The sequence below is a fragment of the Pan troglodytes genome, chromosome 4 (genome assembly GCF_028858775.2).
Source record: "Pan troglodytes isolate AG18354 chromosome 4, NHGRI_mPanTro3-v2.0_pri, whole genome shotgun sequence".
Classification (NCBI taxonomy): Eukaryota; Metazoa; Chordata; class Mammalia; order Primates; family Hominidae; genus Pan; species Pan troglodytes.
The window spans coordinates 158251144-158272315 of NC_072402.2; the positions used below are offsets into that span (position 1 = coordinate 158251144).

Genomic DNA, 21172 nt, shown 5'->3' on the forward strand with positions numbered 1-21172 from the left:
CAGTCTGATGTGTAGGCAGTCACTTCCATGGGGTCTTTTGGCCAAAGGTGATTATCTCCCCACCATGGCCTGCTACCCTGCCCTGAGACCTCTCACTCCTGCTCCCTCTTCAGGATGAAGTACTCTAAACAGCTGATAAAATAGATGAGTTACCAAGACAGAATCTCACATTAGGTCATGATGTTCATTAAAACCATGGTCTGAATGATGTCCTCTGATTATCTTGAGCCAGTTGACTGATGGTGGGGCTAGGAGGATGATGCCCTGGACCCTCATTGGGTATTTGCAGCTTCTTAATAGCCACAAATCTGAAAAGGCAACCCAGGACCTCAAAAAGCTATAGGGGTCCAACCCATTATCTCCCCTTTACCTCTGTCTCTGAGAGCAGCCCTCACTTATGATTTTCTTCAGTAGCAACAATCACAGTATTCCTGGGCACTTCCTACTTGGGAAAGCGTCAATGGGTCCATTTGGTAAAAGCCCCCATTGAGTGGTATCCCAGAAGTTCCATTTCCACATGAAACAGACCTTCTAAATCACTCTCTTCTGGCCACCAGGCAGGCTCATGGGGGTAACTAAGAGTAAAAGAGGTGACTCTCAGCCTCTGGTAAGTTCACATCTTTCTTGACCTCTATTCCTTGCTCTTTAAGAGGAGGGCTTGTCTAGAAGCCTAGCAGATGTTAAGATGTTAAGCAGGTCTTGGATTTCCTTCTTAAAAGGAAACCCTCACTATCCGACATACCAGTCTGCTATAACTGGGGAAAGCAAATGTGTGCTTCTCTTTACACATTTGTCTTGTGCATCCAGTAAAAAGAACAAATGCTTATAAATATACATTTCTTTTTCCTGTGGGAAGAAGGTAAGGTCATTTTAAGGGCTCAGAAGCAACAGTTGGTGGTGCTTTGGAATTCATTTCTGCCTCTGCAGATGAGAAAAGAAAACACTGAGAGGTGCCTTCTTACTAGCGTAGGCCACCCTTCAATTCCAGGCTGCCCTCTGCAAACAAGGTGATATGAGGAGTTCTGGAAAGATCTTCTTGTCAAACAGATCTACTGAGTCCCCTGCCATGTAGCCTAATACTTTATTATTTTACGCTTTTGGGCAAATCTTTGTATTTTTAAACATTCAAACAACCTTGGAAAGAATTGCCTGTTCATGTCTGATGAGATTGTTGAAGAGCCCTTGTTGAGGGGTGTCAGGAGACCTCAATTCTAGTCCCAGCTTTGCCTCCAAATTGCTGGGTGACCCCAGTCACATCTGCCTATCTCTTACTTGAGTTTCATTACCTGCATGAAATAGTGACATTTTACATGCAGGAATATCTTTCCCCTCGTCTTGTGGGCACATAGGTTAGCTGGGATAGGAAGAGCTCTTGACATTGGAGAAAAACATTTTCCCCAAAGTCAAGCACCTGCTCAGTCAGCCTCCCTTTGCTGTTCTGGGGTCTTCAGACCAGAAGAGAAGCACACATTTGCTTTCCCCAGGCTCTGAGGATCCTACTGTATCCCAGGTGGTCTTGGTCCCTGCAGCACCTGGGCTTGCTTTTCCATAGGCCTCACCTGTGAGGAGTTGGCCCCTCTCACAGACCTACTAAGAGTCAGGGGAGACACCGTGGCAGTCTGCATATCCTCAGAGGAGGGGCTTCCAGGAAGGGCAGTGCTTGGACAGGGACACTAGAGACTTGTCTTGGTGTTTTAATTACCTAGTAAGCAATTATGTTTTGTTGGGGGTGTGTGAGCGCAGGTGTTGATGGAGGTTACAGGAGATGAAAGCTCCTCTTCCCCACTCCTTAGCATACCTTAGGGCCTGCATGAGGAAAAGAGGTGTTCTGGCTTGGGTTTGCCTCCTGACAGTTGGGGAGGGCAGATGCCCTGGACCCTCATCAGTTATTTGCAGCTTCTTAATAGCCACTAATCTGAAAAAGGCAACCCAGGACCTCAAAAAGGCATAGGGGTCCAACCCATTATCTCCCCTTTACCTCTGTCTGACAGCAGCCCTCACTTATGATTTTCTTCGGTAGCAACAATCACAGTATTCCTGGGCACTGCCATGTGCCAAGCACTGGGAACACAGCAGGGAATGAGTCCAGGGTCCCTCCCTCATGGGATTTTCCACTGGTGTGTGTGTGTGTGTGTGTGTGTGTGTGTGCGCGTGTGTGCGCGCGCGTGTGTGAGAGGGGAGGGGAGGGAGGCAGAGAGAGAGATAGCTGCAAAATAGTAAATCACAAGGCCTTGAATATACTAGAGGTCATTCCCACCCTGTAATCAGCCTCCCCAGATAGCTTGAAGAATCACAGCATGTTGGAACCAGTCTGGTTCCCACCTCGAGAGTTTGAGGAAACAGGTTGAAACCTGGTGAAAGGATTTGTCCAGAGGCCTCATGAAAACTGCTGGCAGACCCAAACTTGAAACCTGGCCTCTGACTTCTGGCTTCATCACCCCACACTCTCTTCACACAACCTGCCAACCTCAGTCCTGTTTCCCCTGCCCCTGATATGGGAAGAACCCCCAGTGAGGCACCTCCTCCACCGATGCTAGGTGGCACCAGAACACCTTCCAACAAAAAGACTCCTGGACTTGGCTCCTGTCTGAAAATGCCCACAATCTCATTGTGGGTGTCCTGAAGTTTTGGCTGGGCAGCGCTCCTCTGGTAGTGCCCTCAAAAGGCCTGCCTGCTCAGGGCATTGCCCCCAGTTTATAGGCCCCACCTCCTTTATCAGTGGAGTCCTGCCTGGGTCCCAGGTTCCCTTGGGGCTTCTCTTTTTGGGGTACCTGGGAGGATTCACTCCTTTGTGACTGCCTTCTCCTGGGGGCTCTCCATGCCCATGGGAAGGTCTGGCTGGGTGCCCAACTCAGGGCAAGATATGTTAGGGCAATACAGGCATGAATTCTGGTTCTTCCTAGGTGCTAGTATCTTCCTTACTTACTGAAGCTTTTGTCTTGGCAGCAACCCGGCTGGACACGTTGTGTTGTGGTCCTTTCCTAGGTCACGCTGTAGGTCTATGACAGTTAGATGAAATTCAGGCTTGCTAATTTTCAAGCCTGCACTGCACCACCTTGCCTCTCAAGAGAATGATGATATGACATGACAAGACCCTGTGTTACCTGGTCACCACCTGCCCTCCAGCCTCATCTTGCAGTTGTGTAGCCCTGTGATCAAAAGTACAGCCTCAGCCAGGTGCAGTGGCTCATGCCTATAATCCCAGCACTTTGGGAGGCCAAGGCAGGTGGATCATCTGAGGTCAGGAATTTGAGATCAGCCTGGTCAATGTGGCGAAACCTCGTCTCTACTAAAAAAAAAAATTAGCTGGGTGTAGTGGCAGGCACCTGTAATCCCAGCTACTTGGGAGGCTGAGGCAAGGGAATTGCTTGAATCCAGGAGGCAGAGGTTTCAGTGAGCTGAGATCATGCCACTGTACTCTAGCCTGGGTGAAAGAGTGAAACTCCAACTCAATAACAAAAGAGTACAGCCTCTGGTTTCAGACTCCACAGATTAGAATGCCACCTCGCTGCTTGTTAATTATATGACTGTGATATGTTTATAACACATCAGCTTCAGCTTCTCTGTGAGAATGTGGATGTGGTAGATTTCAAATGGCCTCAAGTTTATTTACAGCTCTTCTCATTAAAAGTGGAATGTATTTTCCTTTCCCAAGGCTGGCCTTGGGACTCGCTTCCATAGAATGTGGTGGGCAGTGATGATGTGTGAGTTTGAGCTTAGATCTCAAAGGCTTTGCAGCTTCTGTTCTCACTCCCAGAGTGTTGCTGCTATGTGACAAGGCCAGGCCAGCCACCTTGAGGATGAGACGTTACATGGAGAGAGATCCCAGTCATACCAGCCAAAGCCCCCAGACAGAAGCAAGTTCAGCTGATTCTGTGTGGAGCAGAGGTGAGATGTCCTGGTGGAGTCTAGCCCAAGTTGCCTACACACAGCATCATGGGCACAGAAATGATTGTTGCATTAATTTACCAAGTTTTGGGGTGGTTATGCAGCAGAAGCTAACTGAAATAGGGGAGGGTAACTACCCTTACCTTATAAAGCTGCTGTGAGGTTTCCATGATGATGTGTGCTTAAACCATTACCTAGCACACAGCAAGCAAATACAGTTGTTACTACTAACGTGATCCTGTGGCACCTCCTCTGTCTTATTGGCTTCTAGCCACACCAACCTCCTTCCTTTTCCTTAAATATGACAAACTCTTCTTCTTTGGGGCTTTTGTACTTAATTCTCTGAAAGGGCCCTTCTTTGCTGTCTTGTTCTCATGATTAAGGTCTCAGCTGAAATGTCTCCTTCTTGGAGAAGCCTCTGATTATCCTGGGAACCTTCCTCTCTTTTCATCTCCATTCTCGCTTCCTCTCATAATGTGTAATATTACATTGATTGACTTCCTTAGTATTATCTGTCTCCCTTTCTAGATTGGGAATTTTTTTAAGGGCAGGAACTGGGCCTATTTTTATTCCCTATTTTATCCTTGCTGCCTATCACAGTGCTATGTCTAACAGGCAGTTAGTTGATACTGATTGAATAAAAAAATCAGTCTCGATTTGAGGTTGGTGCTGGAACAAATCAGTCTTGATTCGAGGTTGGTGCTGGGCTTCCAGAAGGAGAGGAGTAGCTAGGTTAGAGTTCCAGACTGCACGTGCTGCTTCTAATTCTTACAGCCCTTTTGTTTTGTGTCATACTTCCATGTTGGGTCAAATAGCCGAATATGTTCCTGATACGCTATACGTTCAGTAGGGGTTGGCAGCATTGGATGCTCAACAAATATGTGAGCTTCTCAAAGACAGATTGAACTCCTCACAGCACCTCGCAAATTGTCAGGCATCTAGCAGGGGCTTAACAGAAATTTATTGGATAGATAAATGAATGAATGAATAAATGAATGAATGCAAAAGAGGATGGGTGGATGAGAAAGTCCTCAGAACTAGTGATAATGATATAAAAGAAGAATAATGTGAACTTAGGTTGGCAGGCAACTACGGAAAACCATGTTTATTTTTAATAAAGGATGACATTTCCAATCAGTAAAATATCATAAAAGTATAAAAATGTACTAAGTACAATCATTAGCATTATGTTATAGGGGAATAGTGGTTATAACTTTTCCCTGTAAGATGGCACATTGGATGGTCACAGTTGGCTTGATTTACAGAGGGGCAAGAGTAGGTGACCAGTTGTACCAGTTGCTCCAGTTTCCTAGGATTTGGGACTCTGTAAAAATGAGAAAGTCCCAGGCAAACTGGGACGGTTGGTCCTACAAGAAAAAGAGCAGTATCAGAGTGTTGGCTATAGTTTGGAACTTAGGAACAGGATCAGACATTATTTTTTAACTTCTCCACCTATTTTCCCTTTAGCTGTGAAATAAAAATCCCTTTTGTTATTACTGAGGGTGTTACAGCTTTCAGAGGCTTTTTTACCACTGGGTTTCATGTAATTTTGACTTAATACTTATGTCAAGCCTGGGAAGAAAGGCAGTTCTAATCAACTTGCAGGTGTGGCATTCTGCTTCAAGCCACCTGCATCCTAGAGAGCAAGGATTCAAACTCAGATCTCCTGAGGCCACTGTTCTGTTCTTTCTGGCTTTTAGTAGTAGCCAGAAATTGGGGGAAAAATTGGGGTGCCTGCGATCCAAGTTTTGACTCAATACCCTCACTGGAAACAATTCACATCATCATCACTTTGCCAGGTATGTGTACCTGCCCCTTCTTGGGCAATCCTCATGCAGGATTCCTCCAAATACCCACCAGCTGGCTAGTGCTGACATCATTATGTGGCAGAGGCAGTGAAACTGTATTAGCTCCAGGACGGTGCTGCAAATGGCCCTTCCAGTCCAGGTTTGCCAGGAAGATGGTCAGAGGGCCAGCTCCCTGTGTCATTTGCCAACTTGATTGAATGTTTTCTGGCATCTTTGCTGAGGAGGTTCTCAAGTGATAGGTCAACTTATGGCTGGTGCCATGACTCGTAGGCTCAAAGACTCACCACACTTATTTCATCTATTTCTGTACTTTTTGCCTGCTATATAGGTACTAGCTTAAGGTGGCTCAGTAACCCTTTCTGGCTTATTTTACAAGACTAGGGTTAGGCTATACTTGCCCACAGCAGACCTGGCTTCTTTGGACAGCCTATTAAAATTCTACTGTTCATTCCTTTAACACTGTTTTGAGCTCTTTTATATAGTTGACATTTATAAACTCTAGGGATAGGAAGTCTATATAATCCTTCTTTTCCCTGTGAAGTGACACTTGCTCTCACTCTAACTGATGCAGGCCAGTGTCTTCCAGAGGGTGGTATTCTGGAATAGGCTGAATGGGGTTTCATATTAGTTCTACCCTTGAAGATGTCATTGTTTAAGCTCAGGGTTGCCCTATCATATGGGCCTATTCTGGGTGCAGATGTGCTTATATCTCCTGATTTACAGGGTTTTTTTCTTTTGTTCTAAGCGCTGAATGAGGATGGGCAATTTTATTTAAAAATAAATACAATAAATAGCTTTAAAGAAAGAGTGCCACCTATGTCCTCTTGTCAGATTCCCCAGATGGTGGGACATATGGTCTGTCAGCCAAAACAGGGGTCTCTGGTGCACCCGTTCCCTTTAGCATGTCTATTCTTCATGCCTCTTACACTAGCTGTGACCCTAAAACACTCAGAACAGTCTGTGACACTGACTTCAAATCCACTTTTCTTTCTGGCTTTTAGTAGTAGCTTTTTAGATGTGGCTTTTCTTTGGCTTACAGGCAAAAAGCAGAACCAACTCGCTGTGCCTGGAAGGGATGTTAACCCCGATTCAGCCATTACTGCAATACACTAGAGATGAAGCCCTTAAGTGCACAAGTCCCTTCTGAAACTTTAACTCTGGGCACTGAGGGGTAAATAAACCCAGAAACTTCCATATCCTGAGATGTTGCCTGGGTTGATACACTTCTTGAATCTTGGAAACTTAACGGCCCAGTTGCACTGGGTTGTAGGCTACGCTTATCTAGAGGGCCAGAAGAATGGCTTTGGGCTAAACCGATTTGAGAACTCGATTCAACAAAAACAGCCTCCTTCTCCAAACTGTTTGCAAGATGTGCTGCCTGAGAGCAGCAGAAAACTAGAGGTGGACTGGGTTTCCCGTCTTTGTGTCAGACCCCTTGGGGCCAGCACTTCCTCCATGGAAGTCAAGGTTGTTGAAGAAAAGAATAAGACTGGCACGTTGTTTCCTCTATGAAGAGGAAGGGGTCAAGGGTTACGTGGACCAGTGACTGGGTGGCCTCTGTTGAGTTTGTACAGATTTCTGCAGCTCCTCATATGGTCAGTGAACTCTGGGATCGGCGATGGCTGCCCCTCTTTGAGCACCGGCACATATCAGTCTGTCCTCTTGAGTAGGCCATTATCCTGTTAGGTCCCAGCAGGTGCTCCCCGGATGAGAGTTGAGCTGAGGAGTCCCCTGAGCATGAGTCATCCCTCATGCACTCTGTGCCACATCTCTGTTCGTGGAGCACTGACTCTTCCACATGCTTCCTCTTGGGAGGGTTAGAGCTCTTTGGGGTGCTGGCACTGAAGTCCTGTCCTGTGATAGACGACACTGGGTGGTGGGTGGGTCGAGCCACTTCGGGGACACGGGCAGGCCTCTGTCTGCTTCTCCAACTCTGGATTTCCAGGTTTCTTTTGTCTGGGGGGAGTTTGTCAATTTTCTGAGCTTTTGAGATTAGAGACTTCCCACAGGTTCCTTGCAGAGACAGGAAAAAGTATCTGGTGGGAAATAACAGAATAAAGATATTTCTGATTTCCACTGACTTCATAAACTTCAGCATTAAAAGGTAGTCTTTAGAATCCAACTCCCTGCCTGGAGCAAGATCCTCTTTACTGCTATTAAATCCATGTCTGGGCACCTCTAGTCTTGGGTAGCTCAACAACAAAAATAACAACAAAACATAACAGCTAACATTTATTATACACCAGGACTATTCTAAGTGCTTTATGTATTATTAACTCATTTTCTTTTCCCAACAATCCCATGCGGTTATTACTTTTGTTTGCCTCTGAGTACAGATGAGGAAACTGAGGGACTGAGAGATTTAATGATTTGTCCACAGCCACACAGTGGTTGAGCTATGGTCAGAACCACACACTCTGAATCCAAAGACTTGTCTCTTATTTGCAATGCACAAAGCAGTCCATTCTATTTCTGGGCTACTCCAATTTAGGCAAATTTAATTGCTCTGTCATGTTAAGCCTTTGTGAAACTTGATGATTTTAAAGTACTTTTAGAATCCACATTCTTTTCTTGAATCTGTGGGCCTTGCTGTACTTGACAGTGTCATCATATTACTATGATTTGCCAGATAAAGAAATAGGGGCCCCAAGAGGTGAGGTGAGATTCCCAAGGTCTCCAGAGACGTTAACAGATCTCCCTGTTGACTGACTCAAGGATTTTATCCCCCTGCCAAGCTGCATGCAGTCTGTAGTAGACTCTGGAATTGGAAGTCTTTATCTGTGTCTAGAATCTTCTCTCTGTTCAAAGTGTAGGCAAGGAAAGGGGTGAGAATGTGAATATAACTATGCGGTGTATGGAGAAAATATACACAAGCCGTGGCAGTGGGCAACTCACATCCACTTTCCAGATGTCTGTTGCCTTATCTAAAAAGTAAAAAAGTAATCTATCTGACCTGGAGGACATCTAAGGTCATTCCCAAAGATAGTCTTTAAATATTTTTTATGTTTGAAGTCTTATAAGTAGGAAGGCTTCTATTCTTCCACTATGTCTAAAAGCTGCAAGGTGACCCCTGTACCCCTGGCCAACCCCTGCCAGTGGGCAAGAGATTTCTGAAAATTACAGTAGATCTCATGGAACCAGATAAACTTTTTTTTGTTCTCTCACATCTCACCCAGTGAGGTAGTAGGGGCCACGTATGTGTCCCAGGAAATATTTGACTTTTTGCTTCAAAACTGGAATTTCCTTAGTATAAACCTTTTCCTCAAGCCACTGCCTTCCTCCTCTATTCATTTATTCAACAAATGCTTTTCCAGTTCCCACAATGGGCCAGGCCCCCAAGGGATTAAGCCATGAATAGAAAAGACAAGGTCCTTGCTGTCATGTAACATGTGAATATAGTTATAAATGGAGAAGGCAATGAGAGTGTCAAACATCAAACACTTGATCACTGAAATTAAATATTTCTTCCTCAAGGAAGGAAGTGCTGACAGTTCCACCGGCTATGTATTTCTCAAATCCACGCCCTTAAATGTTTCTTCCTTGAGGAAATGCCCCCTCCATTTATAACTATAGTCACATGTTAAATGACAGCAAAAACCTTGTCTCTTGTGTTCATGGCTTAATCCTTTGGGGGCCTGGCCCATTGTGGGGATATGAAAAGTATTTGTTGAATAAATGAATGGAGGAGGAAGGTGGTGGCTTGGGGGAAAGGTTTACACACAGTAACCTTTTTAAAGCTGAAAACTGCAGGATGCATAGGAGGTAGCCATGCCAAGGGGATGAGAATCAAAACCTAGGCGCGATGGCTGAAGCTTGGGGAGTGATGATAAGAGTAGGGGAATATGTCCCAGGAGGAGTTGGCACAAGCAGAGCAGGGAGGAATTGGGGGCCAGGTTTATGGTTTTTGTGCTTTATTGCAGAGGTCTTGGGAAGCCCTTGGAGGGTTATAAATAGGTGACATCACACTTTGAGCCAATGATAATGGACTAGAGTAAGATCCAATAGGAGACTACCGAAATAATTTGGGGTGAAAGGGTAATAGTCTATTGGTAGTAGTGGCTGTAGAAATGGAAATAGTAGATGGGTTTGAGAAATACGTAGTGGATAGAACTGTCAGTACTTGGTGAAAGGCTAGATATGGGCATGAGTTAGCAGGTGATGTCAAAATTAATTCCCTGGGGCCTGCCTTTGTCCTAAGTGGGTAGCATTTGCTGAAAGAAACTCTAGAGATACCCAGATTTCTGGGGTGGTGCCGGTGATAGATGGTGGAATCACGAATTCAATTAGAAATGTCTCCCAGTTTCCTCAGACTTAATATGCCCAGTAGAGGTGATGAATAGGTAGCTAGAAAGATGTGTCTGGAATTCATAAGAGAGGTCTGGGGGGAATTTATGGTGAAGAGTCGTCTGCTAAAAATTTTTAAATCCATGATAGTGATTGCTTTTTATGGAGAGAACTTAAAGTTAGAAGAGAACCTAGGGGCAAGAGAACCTAGGGACAAGAGAAACTAGGTTAAGCAAACCACCAAACTTATTAAAGGAAGTAAGGCCTGTTGATGGGTCTCTAATTTTGGGATAAAAAAAGTTTTGTATAATTGTCTATTTGCTATCGCTTAAAATGATAAAATGGCTTGATTGCGATGTTCAGCGTGGTGAGATGGAGAGAGGCTAAGTCTTTCCTATGGGAACATCATCATCAAGTTCACTGCTCTGACTAGAGAGAGTGGGCTGCAGAATAGAACACTGGCCTTTGAGTTGGGAGAACCTAGCTCCGACTATGATCTGTGGTAGGCCTGTGAACACATTCTGGTCCCTCTTGGTACTTCAGCTGTCCCATGAGTGGGGTACTAGAACCATAGCTCTGCCCAACACTTAGCTCATGGCAAAAACAAAATGAGAGGCTAGATGGGAGAGCCTATGTCAAGAGTGAGCTCCAGGGCAAGGCAAGGCAAGGCATTTATAGTTGCTGTTGCTATTTTTCTGGAAAAGGCACATTTACTGCAGAGGGTTTAACCTGGAAATATCTGACATAGTCCCTGGGCATGGATTATTTGTCTAATGCAAGTCTTGTATGGAAGGTGTGTGTTTAAACAAATTTGAATAGTATTTAAACACTGGCAATTTCATGCACAATTTGAATTTCTGGGAAAATGCTGAAGCTCTGGAATGTTTGACTTGATCTTTCCTTGTGGCCATGATAGAAGCTGAGAAGCTCTTTCTTCCAATATCTGTACTCCATCTGGCTTGCTGAACTTGCTGGCCTGTCCCTGTAGGCATTTGAGTATAAGATTCCTGGACTAATACAATAAAGGACCATAGAGCTTCTCAAAATAATTCCTTACTACACAAAAAATTTGTAAGGCAGGAGGGTAGGAATTGATACTCCCATTTTATAGATGTCACAACTGAGGTCACACTGATTTGGTGACTTTGCTACTTTGTGGCTAACCTGGGACCACAGTCCATGTTATTTGCCTCCTTTGTCATTCATTGTTCTTTCTGTCCCATCTATCTCTTTCTGAAACAGTAGCCTCAAGGATGCCAGCAGAAGTCAAACTCCTGACTCTTGGGTTATAAAAATGGCTTATTAAAGGGAGATTGGTAATTTTAGGAAAGAAACACAGCCCTAGTGCTCAAACCTTGGGAGAAGAGCAACAACTGGTGTGAGAAAGCAGACGAGGTAGAAAGTGGGGTTTGAGAGCTGGCCTTCCATCACCCAATAGGGATTGGTGGGGCTGTTGCAGATGACGCAGGTGGCATTGTACAGGAGGGATACCAGAAAGTACATCAGGAAGCTGCCGAGGAGCACGACTCCATGGAAAATGGTCTGTGGAGGGAAATAAGCAAACACTGTTGAAGGTATAGCTGAGATTAGGAGGCAGGGTGATCAAACTACTTGATTAACTTTGTTTCAAACTATTTTTGAAATGCAAAACACACAAAATTCAAAAAAGTGTGCAGCTTAATCAATCATTATAAAGCAAACACCAGATTGCTGCCATGTAGAATTGAACACACATACCCCAGAAGACCCTATTCTGTCTCACCCCTGCTTTTGGTGACAATTTCTATGCTATCCTTTGTAGGTTTACCACCTATCTAGGTTTTCCTACAAAGCCTGTTTTTAAATGGATAAATAGAATCATGTTTCGTATGACTTTTTGTTTTTTTTCCCTCAATATTATGTTTGTGTGATGAGCCCATTTTTTCCACATGGCAGTAGTTTATTCATTTTCAAAGCAGCGCAGTATTCTGTTTTTTGATCGTATTTTGTCCTGCCTGTTTTGTGCTTTTCTTTTCCCATCCTTGTTTTCTTTTATTTTTATTTAATTTTAAAAATTGATACTAGATGTATATATTTTCAGGGTACATGTGATAATTTGGTATATTCATATATAATTAGGGTAATCATGACATCCATGACTTTAAATATTTTCTTTATTCTAGGAATATTCAAATGATTCTCTTCTAGCTATTTTGAAATACACAATCGGCTAATGTTAACTATAGTCATTCTATTGTTCTTTTAAACATATTGACTATTTTGTATAATTTTGGGACTATTCTTTTAGTGATTACTCTCAGTCTAAACAAGCAAATGTACTGCAGTCTAAACAAGCAAACTTACTGCAGTCTAAACAAGCAAACTTACTGCAGTCTAAAGCTTACAACTAGTTTTCCATCCTCCTGAATTACACACGAGATTTAGAGCACTTTAACTCTCTTTACATCCCTCCTGGCTAATATGTTTTGCTGCTGTTTTAATTCTGTCATCTTTTAAAATCACTCAACTCACTGGCATTATTGTTTGTATGGTCAGTATTCACTAAGATCTACTCACATGCTTATCACTTCTCATGCCTCCATTCCTTGGACCCTCCACCTGAGGTATCTTTTTAAGTACATCCTGTAAAATGTCCTTTTTGGGAGTCTGATAGTGATATGCTCTCTGATGCTTTATTTCGTTGTTCTTGAAATTTGTCTTTTGATGAATATGGAATTCTTGTTAGGCAGCTATTTTCTTTCAATGTGTTTAATATGGCATTCTACTGTCTTCTGGCTTCCATTATTGCTATTAAGAAGTTATTAATCTCCACTTGTTCTTCCTTAGAAGGAAATCTTTCTCTCTTAAAGTCTGCTTGCTTTTATAACTTTTTTTTTGTCTTTTTTGATCTGTAGTTTCCTATGACAGAATAAGTATGAATTTCTTTTTATTTATCTTGCTTGGGTTTTGCTGAGCTGGAATCTTTCATCACTTCTGCAAAATTCTCATCACAGTCTTTTCAAAGATTGCCTATATTTCATTCCCTCTCTCATTTCTTTCTGAGACTCTGATTAAATGTTTGTCAGACCACTTAAAATATCATTCTATTTTCTTAATATTGCTTCTATAATTTTCATTACTTTTCCTGTTTTATAGTCTGAATACTTCTTTTGACCAATTCAATAATTCTTCCCTTAGCTATATCTAATTTTCTATTAAGCCAACCATTGAAACTTATTGTAGTCTTTATTTCTAAATTTTCTATTGATTTTTCAAATCTGCTAGGTTGCTTTATATAGTTTACCAATCCCTGCAGATATTTTAAAGCTTATTCTTTGTTTCTTTAGACATAGTAAACATAGATTTTCCTTTTATTTATATTTGATAATTCCAGTTTCTAAAATATTTGTTTCTGATATTTGGTTTTTCACTCATGGACTCATTCTTTTATGAGGTTCATTATTTTTGAATGTGCTTATTGTGCTCAAAGTTAGACACAACTTGAGGCTTAGAATAAAGGTAACTTTCTCTAGAAAAGAATTGTGTACATCTGCATATGCGTGTGTGTGTGTGTATTTTGCAATCGTTGGGCACTGCTAATCTTGAGGCACTTTAAGCTGAATTCATAGGTGAAAGTTTGGCTCACCCAGGTGACATGAACCTGGGCTACATATGTACCCAAGGCCAGTCTGTGGTCACAATTTCCCAGGGCAAATTGGTGCTGATTTCTTTCTGCTCTCTTCAGCACAGAGGAAAAAAATCTTTGCAGTCCCAGCTGGGGAGGGGGTATAATTGGGTGTACTTCTGAGTATATCCTTACCTTGAAGTCATAGCCTTTGGGATCCTATTTTAATGTTGTCTCTTAGACTCCCAACTTAGGAGCCTAGGTATTGATTTCTGAAACTTTTGCTCAATCAAGTCCGCCAAAACAAAAGTTCATTTTTGGGAGAGTTGCCAATACCCTTAAGAAAGGCATTGGCTCAATTTGTTTCTCTAGCATCTCCCTTTCCCTGAGGTTTGGTCATTGCTTTCTTGTCAGCTTGCTCATGCTTTTAAAGAGTTTTTTTTCCCTTTTTTAAAGTTATCCAGTATTTTTTGTTGTTCTCAGTGAGGGATGTGATCTAAATAACCTAGCGCCGTTTCCTGAAGAAGAAAGCAATTAGCTAACTTTTTCAATTGCTTTAATGGGGACTGAAACTGTCAAAGCTCTTAAAATTCTTGTTATATTTCTACCAAGGGAAGAAATAGATTCTCTTCCTGCTTCAAGTACTTTCAAAAGGGAAGCATTATTTTTCATAATTATTTTAGTAGCTGACTCCTTTCCCCAAATCACCAGAAATCACCAGTAACTATTGAGGGTACCTAGTCTGAAGATAGATTAGGTGGGTTAATAGTGCTAAAAGAGTACTTTTTCTCTTTTAAAGCAGATGCTTCAGTGCTTTGAGAAAGAGGACTTAGTGTTCAATCAGAATACAGAATCTTTAGTCTCACCACTCATTTAATATAATGTTGAGTTCTGATTAAAAATCTTTCAGGACATTAAATCTTTTGAATGGTTTTAAAAAATGTAATGATTAAGAAAGTCATAGAGAGGAGAATTCCTTTTGGAAAATATCTTGGACTAGTTTTTAAAAGTGTAATTAAATTGCTGTGAAATATTTCATGCTTATCGACAATAAACCTCATACACCCAACATTCAGCTTCATCGGTTTTAACCTTATATTTACTTCAGATTTTATGGAAAGATTAAGTCTTACAGATACAATTAAAGCAAGTGTATATCTCTTGCAAATGACCTCTTTAATCTTGAACACAAATTCAGTGTGTATCATTCTGACACGTTTCATACACATGTACATGTTTACCCATGTTTATGGATGCTTTTTTTGCTTTATCATATATGCATCCTTCTAGTATGGGCTGAATGTTTATGTCCTCCTACTCCCAAGTTAGTAATGTTTAAACCCTAATCTCCAATGTGATAGCATTTTGATGTGGGGCCTTTTGAAGGTGATTAGGGGGAGCCCCCATGAATGGGATTAGTGCCCTTACAAGAAAAGACATGAGAGATTTGATCCTTCTCTCTTTCATTCAGCCATGTGAGTGATAATATAGCTGGAAGGCAGCTGTCCAGGAAGGAAGAGGGCCTGAACCAGATGCTGAATCAGCTGCTGCACTCATCTTGGGCTTCTAGCCTCCAGAACCATGAGAAATAAATCTGTTATTTAAGCCACCCAGTCTATGGTATTTGTTATGACAGCCTGAGAAGACATAGACAATTCTGCAGCTTTTTTCACTTGATTTTATACTTTAAAGAAGAGGGGTCCCCAGCTCCTGGGCCATGGACTAGTACCAGTCCATAGCCCATTAGGAACTGGGCTGCACAGCAGGAGATGAGTGGCTGGTGAGTGAGCATTACTGTCTGAGCTCCAACTCCTGTCAGATTAGTGGTGACATTAGATTCTCACAGGAGCACGAGAACTCTATTGTGAACTGTGGATGTGAGGGATCTAGGTTGCATGCTCCTTATGAGACTCAAATGCCTGATGATCTGAGGTGGAACAGTTTCATTCCAAACCACCTCCACCCCTCAATTCTATGGAAAAATTGTCTTCTGTGAAACTGGTCCCTGGTGCCAAAAAGGTTGGGGACCACTGCTTTAAAATTTTATCTATGTTGAAAGACATAGCTCTAGTGGGTTCATTTTAACTATTACATGGTATGAACATGCCGCAACTTATTTTTCTCATCAATGAATATTTAGGCCCCCCTTTTGGCTATTAAGAACGATGTAACATTCCTGTACATGTCTCCATATATATGTGTGCAAGAGTGTTTCTGAGGTATGTACTTAGAATTGTGCCAAAAAATATGAGTACTTTAAATTCCTCTAGCTGTTTTCAAATAACTCTTTAGAGTTTATGATCTACTAACAGGATAGGGAGGTTCCTTGGTTATGCTTTAACATCTTTAACACACTCCCAAAATGACTTGTCACTATTTTATTTAGAATTTTCTACATCTGGCTGGGTGCGGTGGCTCACGCCTGTAACCCCAGCACTTTGGGAGGCCATGGTGGGTGGATCACTTGAGGTCAGGAGTTCAAGACAAGCCTGGGAAACATGATGAAACATTGTGTCTACTACAAATACAAAATATTAGCTGGGCTTGGTGGTGTGTGCCTATAATCCCAGCTCCTTGGGAGGGTGAGGCAGGAGAATCACTTGAACCCAGAGGCGGAGGTTGCAGTGAGCCCAGATTGCGCCACTGCACTGAAGCCTGGGTGACAAGAGTGAGATTCCATCTCAAAAAAATTTTTTTTTTCTACATCTAATGTTAGTGAGACTGGTCTGTAATTTTCTTTCCTTGAACTGCCCATGCCCATTTTGATATCAGTTATTATAGCCATGAAAAACAAATTGCTTATTGCTATGGTTTAAACGTATGTGCCCCCTCTAAACTCATATGTTGGAACCTAATACCCACTGTGATAGTATTAAGAGGAGGGGCCTTTTGGAAATGATTAAGTCATGAAAGATCTTCCTTCATGAATGAATTAGATGCCCTTATAAAAGAGGATGATGGAAGCATCCTAGTGCTTTTTTTTGCCCTTCCACCATGTGAGGACACAGTGTTTGTTTCATCTCTTTTTGCCTTGTGAGGACACAGCATTCATCTTTTTTTTTTTTTTTTTTGTGCCCTTCCAAAAGATGCGGCAAGAGGACACCATTTGAAGCAGGGAGCAGTGCTCACCAGACTCTGAACCTGCTGGTGCTTTGGTCTTAGACTTATCAGCCCCTAGAGCTATGAGAAATATATTTCTATTCTTTGTAAATTACCCAGTCTCAGGTGTTCTGTTGCAATAGCATAAACTGACTAAGACACTTATCTTTTTCTATTTTTTTATTCCATGAAAAAATTGATATAATAGAGATTACCTGTTCTTTACAAGTTTGATCAAACTTTAAATCCTTTGGGTCTAATGTTTTTGGGGATAGGATTTGGCTTATTCAGGCTTGCTGAGTGATCTTGACTGGATTTTGGTAAATTTTACCAAACTTAACATTGCTAAAATTAATTTAACATAGCTAAAATTTTTTTACATTCATATTTTGTTAATTGATCCAATAATGTCCTAATGGTGTGTTTTTTTTCCCCTTCAGCACAGAATCCAGTTTAGGGTCAAATATTACATTTAGTTTTCATGTCTCCTTAGTCTCCTTTAATCTGGACTATTTCATAGCCTTTGGTTTTTTATGGCAGTGACATTTTTGAAAAATACTGGAATACTCTCACCCTACCTACCACCTTTTTGTTTAAAGAAAGAATAATGCTCATTTTGTATTTGTCTGATGTTTCCTTATGAGCATATTCAGATTATACATTCTCTACCTGGCCATGTGATCCTGGCAATTTAGAGACCCTCTTTGAGCCTCAATTTCCCTATCTGTAATTAAAAAAAGCATTGGATTAAATGGTGATTAAAATCCCTTCCTAGGATTCTATCCAGGATTCATTTTTCATATAACGACAACCCACTAAATTCTTTTTTTTCTTCTAAAAAGAAAACAATGGATTAAACAAATAAAAAAAAACCCTAAATAGCCACAGTCAATTTGAGATTCATTTATTTAACAGATAGTTATTGTTCACACATTGGCCAGGCTCTTTTGACTAGATGGTACAAAAAAACCAACTATGACTGAATTGAGCTATAATAAGCCTAGAGGTAGGATTAGCTTCAGGCAAAGCTGGATGCAGGCACTCAGCAATGTCCCATGGAATCTGCACCTCTCCCTTTCTTCATCCTGCTTTCCTCTCTGTTGGTCTCATTCTCCAGTAGTCCTTTCTACATTACGGCAAGAAATTGCCAGTTGCTCCAGGCTTCCAAACAACTGGCTCAGCAACCACAGCGGAAAGACTGCTCCTGCTTTCCACCAAAAATCCTAAGGCAGGATCTCATTGGCCAGGACTGGGTCATATGTACATGCCTGAACCAATCACTGTGAATGGGGTCGGGTAGAATTGTTTGGATGGGGTTCTGGGTCATGTCTCCATCTCCAAAACCAGGAGACAGTGTCTGCTCTGGATTGTGTATCAGTTAGGGGAGAAGAGTTACCGTGAGTGTCTAGGATAAGAGATTTACTACAGGGACTAGACCTCCCATAATTGTGAGAGGAGTGAGAAAGTGAAGCCCAGAAGAGGACTTAAAGGATAAAAGTCGCCAAATTGAGAAACCAAGCACATCCAACTGCAGATGTGACTGCAAAAAAGTGATGGAGGGGTCTATGGGAAGCAGTTGTCTTTGAGTCTACAGCCAAGAATCTGGCCATGAGCCTAAGCTCACATTTGGTAATCAGGGCCAGAAGTTAGGAAAGGGAGCTGGAAGCAGCATAGTGCAGAGCAGTTATGAAAACAATCACAATCCAGTTCAGTAAGTGTTTAATAAGAGAAATCACAAGGCACAGTGGGAGCCCCAAGGGGTTACAGAATCCAGCCTAGACACCAAGGAAGGCCTCTTGGAGGAGACAACATTTGAGATGAGGCCTGAAGGATGAGGAGAGAGCCAGAGGAAATGGGAGAGAAATTAGCAAATGCAGAGGCCTAGAAGCAAGAATAGGGTATTTGAGAACTAAAAGTAGCTTGGTCTGGCTGGGGTCTAAGTATGAAGTAGGAAGCATCACTGGTGATGCCAGGGGGCCAGCAGGACCCAGATATTACAGGTTTGTAAGTGAGGAGTTTGGACTGTGTCCTAAGAGCAATGGGGAACCATGGTAGGATGTGAAACAAAGGAGAGGTAAGTATCATAGGTAGATGTTGGCACATTGGAGATAGGAGGATCTTCTGAACACATTTCCCTCCCAGGAAAAGTCCAAACACCTCAGCTGGAATGCTGATCCCTGTACCTTCAAGGGTTTGCTAGCTTTAGCTTCCTTCTCTGAAGGTAATCTGAGGAATACGGCATTGGGAATGTGATGGCATTCGTTACATTTTCAACTGCAAGTGACAGTGTGCCTGACAGCGGCTTAAGCAAAGAAGAAATATCATCCTTTATAGCAAAGCATCTTAAGGTTGGCAGCCAAGGGCTCAGTGTGTCCAAGAATCCAGGCTCTTTTCATCTTTCTGCTCTGGGATCTCTAGCAGTAGTTGGCTTTGTCCTTAAACTCATTGCCCAAAACAGTGGCTGCAGTGCCACACATCATTTGGTCGCAGGGCACTGACAAAAGCAGGAAGGAAAAGGTGGGACAAAAGGCTTTTACCTCATGACTCTATCTTATTGATAATAATAATTAAAAAAACAGGTTTCCCTTGACCTCTCATTGGCTAAGAGCTGGATCATGTGCCCACCCTGGACCAATCACTGCTGAAGGGAAAGGAATTACTGCTCCTACTTAAGACAGATCATTATTGATTTTCTGGGGCTGGAGGAGCACCGCGTCCTAGGGGATTTCTAATCCTTAGGTTGGTACATAAGTAATCGTGGATTTTGCCATTAAAAGTACTAGTATTTTTATAGACATTCAGCAAGAGGTATTTAGAATTTCCATCATGACTTACTCTTTATTTCATAAGTTGTTTAGAAGTACATTTTGAAATTTCTAAGCTTGTTAGGTTTTATGTGGCTACCTGTTTATTGCTGGTTTCTAATTTAAATAACTTGTCAGAGAACATAAACTTTATGATTTTTTTTTTCTTTCAAATTCCTTTGTGATTTAGAATTGTCTCTCTGGTAAATGGTTTGTGTATGTTTGAAAAAATGATATCTGTTTTGAGCAAAGTTTTATATATTAGATCAATTTATTAAAAGTTTCTATACCCCTTCTATTTTTTCATCTATTTGATCTATACCAGTTTCTTATAGAGTTGTATGAAAATATCAAACTATGATTGTGAATTTGTCCATTTCTTATTTTTGCTGGATGAAAAAAATCCAATCTGTAATTTTTTTAAAGGAAGAATTTAATCTACTTACATCAACTATGAGTACTGATATATTTCAATTTAGTTAAACATCTCATTTTGCATTTTTTGTTTGCCATCATTTTCTTTGCTCTCATTTTATTTTTAAAATTAAAATGCATTTTTTCATTATACGTTAAGTTCTGGGCTACATGTGCAGAATGTGCAGGTTTGTTATGTAGGCATACATGTGCCATGGTGGTTTGCTGCACCCATCAAACCATCTACATTAGGTATTTCTCCTAATGCTATCCCTCCCCTAGCACCACCTGACAAGCCCAAGTGTGTGATGTTGCCCTCCCTGTGTCCATGTGTTCTCATTGTTCAACTCTCACTTATGAGTGAGAACATGCAGTATTTTTGGTTTTCTGTTCCTGTGTTAGTTTCCTGAGAATGATGGTTTCCAGCTTCATCCATGTCCCTTCAAAGGACAACTCATCCTTTTTTATGGTTGCATAGTATTCCATAGTATATATATATGCCACATTTTCTTTATCCAGTCTATCATTGGTGGGCATTTGGGTTGGTTCCAAGTCTTTGCTATTGTGAACAGAGCTGCAATAAACGTGTGTGCATGTGTCTTTATAGTAGAATGATTTATAATGCTTTGGGTATATACCCAGTAATGGGATGGCTGGGTCAAATGGTATTTCTGGTTCTAGATCCTTGAGGAATCGCCACACTGTCTTCCACAATGGTTGAACTAATTTACACTCCCACCAACAGTGTAAAAGTTTTCTCCACATCCTCTCCAGCATCTGTTGTTTCCTGACTTTTTAATGATCGCCATTCTAACTGGAGTGAGATGGTATTTCATTGTGGTTTTGATTTGCATTTATCTAATGACCAGTGATGATGAGCTTTTTTCATAGGTTTGTCGGCCACATAAATGTCTTCTTTTGAGAAGTGTCTGTTCATGTCCTTTGTGTACTTTTTGATGGGATTGTTTTTTCTTGTAAATTTAAGTTCCTTGTAGATTGTGGATATTAGCCCTTTGTCAGATGGATAGATTGCAAAAATTTTCTGCCATCCTGTAGGTTGCCTGTTCATTCTGATAATAGTTTCTTTTGCTGTACAGAAGCTCTTTAATTAGATCCCATTTTCAATTTTGGCTCTTGTTGCCATTGCTTTTGGTGTTTTAGTCATGAAGTCTTTGCCCATGCCTATGTCCTGAATGGTATTGCCTAGGTTTTCTCCTAGGGTTTTTATGGTTTTAGGTCTTACATTTAAGTCATTAATCCATCTTGAGTGA

The 21172-nt window shown here is 41.6% G+C and overlaps 1 protein-coding gene across 5 annotated transcripts in view; it reads right to left on the minus strand.

Annotated features, from left to right (window-relative positions):
• Positions 1-4966: 4966 nt before the first annotated feature.
• The window catches only part of ATP10B (ATPase phospholipid transporting 10B (putative)), a 360087-nt gene continuing 343881 nt past the window's right edge, over positions 4967-21172 (minus strand). For all 5 annotated transcript variants that reach the window (XM_016954150.4, XM_001137552.8, XM_054685268.2 and 2 more), the window contains 2 exons: positions 11335-11522; positions 4967-7732 (listed from right to left, as the gene is read on the minus strand). In XM_016954150.4, coding sequence (XP_016809639.1) covers positions 7285-7732; positions 11335-11522 — 636 coding nt within the window. In that variant the 3' untranslated portion in view covers positions 4967-7284. The remainder of the gene's footprint in view (positions 7733-11334; positions 11523-21172) is intronic.